Source organism: Uloborus diversus, chromosome 2 (assembly GCF_026930045.1).
Source record: "Uloborus diversus isolate 005 chromosome 2, Udiv.v.3.1, whole genome shotgun sequence".
Taxonomy (NCBI): Eukaryota; Metazoa; Arthropoda; class Arachnida; order Araneae; family Uloboridae; genus Uloborus; species Uloborus diversus.
The window spans coordinates 135,551,903-135,559,230 of NC_072732.1; the positions used below are offsets into that span (position 1 = coordinate 135,551,903).

The 7,328-nt window shown below is 31.7% G+C and overlaps 1 protein-coding gene across 1 annotated transcript; it reads right to left on the reverse strand.

Annotated features, from left to right (window-relative positions):
- Nucleotides 1-555: 555 nt before the first annotated feature.
- On the reverse strand, nucleotides 556-5,002 carry LOC129216038 (uncharacterized). Its single transcript, XM_054850183.1, has 4 exons — nucleotides 4,936-5,002; nucleotides 2,606-2,734; nucleotides 1,790-1,843; nucleotides 556-681 (listed from the first exon to the last, which is right to left on the reverse strand). The coding sequence occupies exons 1-4, from the start codon at nucleotides 4,996-4,998 to the stop codon at nucleotides 568-570; spliced, it is 360 nt and encodes a 119-aa protein (XP_054706158.1). The 5' UTR covers nucleotides 4,999-5,002; the 3' UTR covers nucleotides 556-567.
- Nucleotides 5,003-7,328: the final 2,326 nt, after the last annotated feature.

Genomic DNA, 7,328 nt, shown 5'->3' on the forward strand with positions numbered 1-7,328 from the left:
AAATCATTACCCCCTTTATAAGTTGACCACCTGTCTAAGTTGACCACCAAATTACTGCACCGCAAGTGGTCAACTTACACAGGTTTCACTGTATTATTTTTTTTAAATAAGATATCTTAATTACAGAACAACATTATTACTTTCACATTATGTAGCTCTTAACATAAAACTAGGTGCAAAACATTTGCGCAACCTCTTAATTTATAATGAAACAATTTTCCATGGAAAGGCATTGTGAAAGACAATTTATCAAATCTTAAAAATTGATTCTTAAATATTTTCAAGAGTCAAAGCAAAAAATTTGACACAATTTTTGCTATTAACTCAAAATGTCAAACATAATTGTAAAAACTCTTTTCCCATTAGCAATAGAATCAATGAACAATAGTTGCAAGTTGTATAAGACGCTGCAAAGCAAGATTCTAAACTGGTAAAAAACAAGACAAATGGTGTTACATTAAAACAAATTCCATACTACATATGCAGTCCACAAAACTATTAGTGCAGTACATTTCCTAAATACTACAATATAAAGGTATAAAATACTCTTGCCAATACACTATATGTTCATAAATTCAAACATCTTGGACGAAGTGAAGTTACCCAGCTACGTGCTCTTTCTGTAAGTTCCAGTTGATCACTGGTTCTTCCAAAGGTAACTTGACCCCATTTGCAGAAAGCCTTAAAAGAAAATTTCTTGAAGTTTCCGGTTAAATGCATTAAAAAAATGATGAATATATACTATAATTACAGCCCTATGTATAAATACACCACATTTGTTTGTGCACACAAAGCAGATGCAGATCCCAGCAAGAGCAGAGATGCACCTCTTCAAATGCTGCGTAGAACTCCCCCCCCCCCTCCCCCATATCAACAGCCATTCCTTCAAAGAAAAAAAAGTGAAAAAACCCCTAAAAAATTCACTGCCACAGCAGGGCCAAATTCCCAATAGGCAGATGTCTAGGGCTGCAAAATTTTGCTTTTAAAACACATTTTTTAAATTAGTATCCATAAAAATGAAATATTAGTGTTCCTTCCTTTTTCTAACGACACCCTTTTCTAGTAATTTAAAACTGTCTACTGGCACACATTTTATAAAAATGAAATCTTTTTCATGCATAGTAATTGATTAGCATTGTTTGAAAAAAAGCAGGTGTCAATGCGTTTGGCCAGAAGTTGCAACGAAATTGAAGTTAGAAACTGATAATTATTTTCAGCTTTGGAACAGGTTCAAATAAATTTTTTAATGATTGACATGCTCTGTTGGAATACATTTCTTACAAACCGTTATAAGTAAATAAACTTCACTTCATTTTATAATTGGGATAAGAATTGAAATGTTTCCTAGCAGTGCAAAAGTAAATCAACTGTTGCCAAATCTTATAGGTTATATATCAGAAAAGAAAAAAAAGTTGCCACTTAAGATGAATTACAGGAACAAACAGATGAATAATAATTAAAATCAAAATCAATATTGACTAAAATAAAAACTAAACTGAGCGAATTTAAATTTAGCTTAGGTTAAAATACTCTTAACCTGTCAAAATGTTTCCAAAATGCAGTAGAAATTAAGAAAAAAAATATATTAGAGAAAATTATTTTAATCTTCAAAGTCAATAAAAAAATTTGTAGTCCAAAAACAAAAGAGGAAAATCTTTCTAGAGAAACATTTGCTTAATTCATTGCAAACTAAATTCCAATACACATTACAATGAAGTTTTCAAGACTTCCATGAAAATAATTGAAATATTTATGAAACAATTTGAAAATAATTATATATTGAGCTTACCATGTTAAAATCAAATTTTCTTGGAGTATGGTCATCTTTTCTTCTTCTCTTACGCTTATAAAGAGAAATTAAACATTACAATATTGCTTTTAAACATTCAAAGTCATTAAAAATAAAGTAAACAAAGATGAACTAAGACTCTGAATAAAGACAAAAATGCATTTTTATTTTTATTTATTTATTTTTTGCTGCACCTAAATGAACGTCAGAAATTAGTTTATATTTACACGTAAATAAGTTTTTTGGTTTTTTTAATGAAATTATTAGGTTACATTTTTACCTAATAACAATTGCACTGATGAAACTTTTAAATAGACTTAAATAATTCTGACTTCATAAATAATTACAGAAAATTAAGTTATATATGTGCATAACAGAGTAAGAAAACAAATCATATAAACAAATATCCTAATGGCTGCTATTGATTTCTATCCATGTACTTTGAAATCAAGGTGATATACATTGATATAATAATAAAAAATTGTATTAGGAGACGTTTCAGTATTACAATTTCACTTGTACGTTAGGAAATTACACTTGCTTGAAATTATGAGACAAATTAAGTTGTCCTTTAATATCAGGAAGAGAAAAATATTTGAATTATTTTCCAAGATAATTATACAAACATAGTTTTACTTGTTCACATTTAATTTCAATTTTCAATATTTTTCAAATTAAAACAAAAAGTTTTCCCTATTACAGTGCTGTTACAACAAATCACATGACATTTAATGTGGGCTTCAATAACATTTCAAATACTTCAAAATACAGTTAACTATTTACACTAAAGTGGAAAATAATTATTGAAATATGTACCTTATTTGATGGGGCTGGAACAATAAAAGCATTATTTAAATCAGAAGGCAAATGTGCGTCCAGCATTGCTTCTTTGATAATTGAAGGGGGTGAAAATGTTACAGAACAATCACCCATCAAAGATTTGCTCTAGCAAAAAAGAAATATAAATATGTAAGGCATGATAATTTTAATAGCATATTATGTAACATAAAAGTAAATTACATTCATAAAATGCCTTTTCTTAAGTTGATTACAGCAAGTTTGCCTTATATATATTTACTAAGCCCTAACTTTATTTCACTCAAATATAAAACTAATAATAAACTATAATACAGTGCAGAACCTTTTATCCAGGAACCAAAAAGCCGGGAAACCAGAAACTGGCAACTTTTTGCCGATTTTCTCGCCATTTTTTTAAAATACGCATTTTTGGCAATTTTTGAAAAAAACTAAGCTTTTTTTTTTTTTTTTTTGAAATACCTAAAAGAAAATGAGCGGTTTCTTAATAGAAACCATATTACTCATCTATAACTTGGGAAAACGTTTACAAAAATGAACTTCAAAGGGTTGTCTTTAACGCAGGGAAAAATTTCCATATTTTTTTGAACTAAAAAGTACACACGTAAGTCTGAAATTTTTGTGTTTTATTCCAACTGAAAACTAAAGAAATGAATATTGTCACATTATAATGCTATATTTTATTGAATGAATTTTAATTAAAACCGTTTAGTGTGGAAGTGATGCCTCAAAAGAGCGAGAAACATCGCGATTCTTGAATTTTCTGGATAGTTGATAGTGGAATCTAGAAATCGTTAAACGCAAGACTGTAATAAGGCTGCAGGAACTCATAATTTCAATTGGTAGTAACTAAATGCAAAAGCAATAGTTATCAAAAATCGCTAACACCAAACTTTTACAAAAAAATGAAAAAAAAAAAAAAGTGTTCATGAAAACAAATTCTCTCATACACTATAGTAGAAGAATCGCACATTTACGTTCAAAAACTTGTTTCTTGCCCTTCCCTTCATTCTCCTTCATTTTAAAACATTGAAAATTTGTGTCGAAAATTGGTGTGTTTTTTTCCTTTTCAAAATGAATGTGAGGGTCTCGGGTCTTGTTAAATAACTTAAGGTTTAGATGTTCTCTCACTAGTAGTTTTTAATGTTTCGATATTGATAAGCATTTCTGAACTGTTTTCTTATTTTAATACATATTACTATTTATTATAGTAATTTAGGTTTCATAAGCAATCGGCCAAAAACTTTTTTTAAGCGATCGAGAAAACCGGAAAATTCAGATATCCAGGAAATACACCGCCAGCTCAGTCATTTCCAGCCGAGGACTGCAGTTTCATGCTTATTCGCACTCATAAGCCCGGCATAGGAAAGTGACTGAGCTGGAGATGGAAAACCTCAAGGAAGCCAAGAGTGCGAAACAAACTGATGAGTGCTAATAAGCACGAAACTGCAGTCCTCGGCTGGAAATGACTGAGCTGGTGGTGTATTTCACGTATTTCTGCTTTAACCCTGGCTAATGGGCGGTAATTTACTGAATATACCCTGCCTGCATCTTCGAGATGAACCGAACCATTGTTTCGGTCACTCGTCTGGCCTGCTAATTCTATATTAGCTACCAGTTTGTTTCACACTCTTGGTTTCCTTAAGAGGTTTTCCATCTCCAGCTCAGTCACTTTCTTCCTATGCCGGGCTGATGAGTGCTAATAAGTACGAAACTGCAGTCCTCGGCTGGAAATGACTGAGCTGGTGGTGTACTTCATGTATTTCTGCTTTAGCCCTGGCTAATGGGCAGTAATTTACTGAATACAGTAGTCAAGTACCATAGCAATCCTGAATTTTCAACCTTCACCTGCATATGAATGTCAATCAAAGAGTGAAAATACCAACGAAGCTCATTCAATGAGATATTGAAGACTTTATGTTTCCATTTTAAATTGGCAAGGGTTCTGCTTTTTAATCTCAATTTGTTGACACTAGCAGCTCAAAAAGGGAAACCATAGGAAGAATTTATCAGCAGTCAGGGGAATTTTTAGCCCAATATACTGAAATAAAGCATTCTATCATTTCAAAAATATTGTGGATTTAGGTAGACTTATTTAAAAAGCAGGTTGTACCCCAACAGACAACTTTTGTTTTGCTAAAAAATCGAGTTAATGCCATTTCTACTACAAAATTAGTTTTTTTTTAAAAAAGAGACGTTTTAATTGAATTCAAGTGCTTTTTTATCTCAAAGCGCATTGCCTACTTTTTGGTCTGGATTAAACACCAAAAATAGATAACAAATCAATTATTAAAGATGAAAAGATAAAAAAAAATATAATTAAAGCTTACAGGTGTTTCAGGACTACGAACTTGCGATGAATACATTAATGATACTTCACTATCAGTCGTCATCCAAGTTTTATGCAAAGCTTTTCTAACTTTTTTATGCGGATGAATATTCTGCAAAGAGAATAGCATTTTAAATATATTTATAAACAAAAATAGAAATACTTTTGAATGTTTAAGAGTAAACTTAAAAGCAAGAAAAATTAACAAAAATAACATTGGGAAAATGTATTCATATTACAAACAATAAAAAATTAGTTAGCTGTATGAATTTAATAGTGCAAAAACAATAAAACTCATGCCCAATTATTTTTATAAAAAGCCAATTATTTCCAATTACAATATTATATCTGGGACTACCATCCAGTGCGCAAATAAAAGAAATAAATACAGTTACCCCCCCACCCCCCCACCCCAAATGCCAATCCCGTCATTTTGTTGTATTGTGTCCAAACAAATCTTGCAAGGAATGCTAATGTAAATAATTCGTTAAAACTCTCAACTCACTAAAACGCCACCGAATGCTGTGTCTCAGGAAAATAGTTTTTCAAAAATCTCAGTCTTCTTTCTTTTAAAACTAAGTTATTTGTTCATCTGTTATAATTATTGAGTCCAGCACCTACATATTATATAATTAACATTTTTTTTTTTTGCAATTTTAAACGTTTAAAATTGTTAACGGTTGGTAATAACTTGCTTAAAACACAGCACTTTAAGTTCAGCCTTTTCTTTGAAAGTTTTCTTGATTCCTCGTGCTACATGTAAATTAGCATTTTACTGTAATTGTGCAGCAATCTTTTAACATCTACTTTTGTTTAAAGATTCTTCTTTTTCTTCTCATAAGTAAGCAATACAAAGCCTACTGAATAAAAGTACAAAATTATTTTCAGTAAAAATATTCATTTATTGTATTGAATGGTACATTGTGTAATAATAATAAAAAGCAACATCTGTGGACTATGCGCCACTGCATATTATCTGACTTTTGTTATAGCATAAAGAAGTATACTTTCAGATTGATCAAAAAATAAAAGAAATGTAGCCCGAACATTAGCAAAACCATGGAAAACATGACAAATACTGCATGACAGGAGAGTTTTTTCTATTTTTTAAGTTAGAATCCTAAATCTGGAAAAAGCTGAAATTTGAAAAGGTTGCAGTACCAAGCATTCTGGATTGGGGGTACCATACTATTTATGCATACAAATATATATAAAAGAATTATTATATAGAAATGCTAAATGTTGCCAATAGCATATTTTAAAAGCTATGTAAAATATTCAAAGGAAAATGATTTTTTAAAGACAAAATTGTTTGAATTTTTAAAAATAGCTTTTTGATTTATTTTCGGGTCACAGTCCGATAAGTCGGGGGAGGGGGAACTTGACAGTGATCCATAACTTTAGACACTTAGGGTTGGAAATCGTGTATATTGCATAGCGTACGCTTATTTTTAACACTGGCCTAGATATATTATGGATGTGAGAAATTTCACCTTTGTGAATTTAATGGTAGCAAGAACTAAGGTGTTAAACCCTCCATACCAAAAAATATATAGGGAGGATGACTACCATTTCAGTATATGACGTATCAGTTACTCTAGCGAATTTAAAGTGCCTGACTAGCCTATCTAGCTCCTATCTACAAAAACTACTATAGCCTATCTAGCTCCTATCTACAATAGCTACATTGTATTTTCCAACGCATGATAACTTAGCAATTGTGATTTGTTGATACTGAAGAAACAAAAATGAGTATTTCTCCTAATAATATAAAAAGAAATCAAAAACATAAACATTATGTACAGGGAGTAGAATTTGGTAGCTATGAAACATTAAGGCTTGACGAAAATTGTTTTATCAAAAAAGACTGAACACTTTTGAAGCGATATAGGACTTTAAATAAAGATGAAGTACAATGCATTTTCCATCATGGTTCATTTACAATAATAACTGTACATAATGCATTTAAAATAATAACTGATCCATGGGTGCATAAAGAAAACCCAAAAATACTGGTATGCAATATACAGGGTTTGTCCGGAAAGTAATGGAACTGATTTTCTTCCGCCGCAACTGTACTTCGGAGCGTGCACGCGCCAACTGTATTCGGTAGAGGGCATTCCTAGCTAACGAACAAGCAGCTAGTCAGTTGCCTCCGAGCACCTGGCGAGTCAGGACAGGCATTTTCGCGCGACGTGTTTCTGTGAGTGGTGCAAGCCAAAAATGCAGCTTTCCTTAGAGCAGAGGTACGCGATTAAATTCTGTGTGAAACTTGGTAAATCTGCGACAGAGACGTTTGATATGATCAAGCAGGCTTACCCAGATGTTGCTTTAGCAAGAAGTGGTGTGTTTCGGTGACACCAGGCCTTTTTGGCGGGCCGGGAAGAGGTCGCC

Coding starts and splice junctions, on each gene's coding strand:
- LOC129216038 (XM_054850183.1), bottom strand. CDS start 4,998: ATGACGACTGATAGTGAAGTATCATTAATGTATTCATCGCAAGTTCGT. Junction 1,844..2,605: donor TTCCAGCCCCATCAAATAAG/GTACATATTTCA, acceptor TCTCTTTATAAG/CGTAAGAGAAGAAGAAAAGA. Junction 682..1,789: donor GAAAATTTGATTTTAACATG/GTAAGCTCAATA, acceptor TTTTCTTTTAAG/GCTTTCTGCAAATGGGGTCA.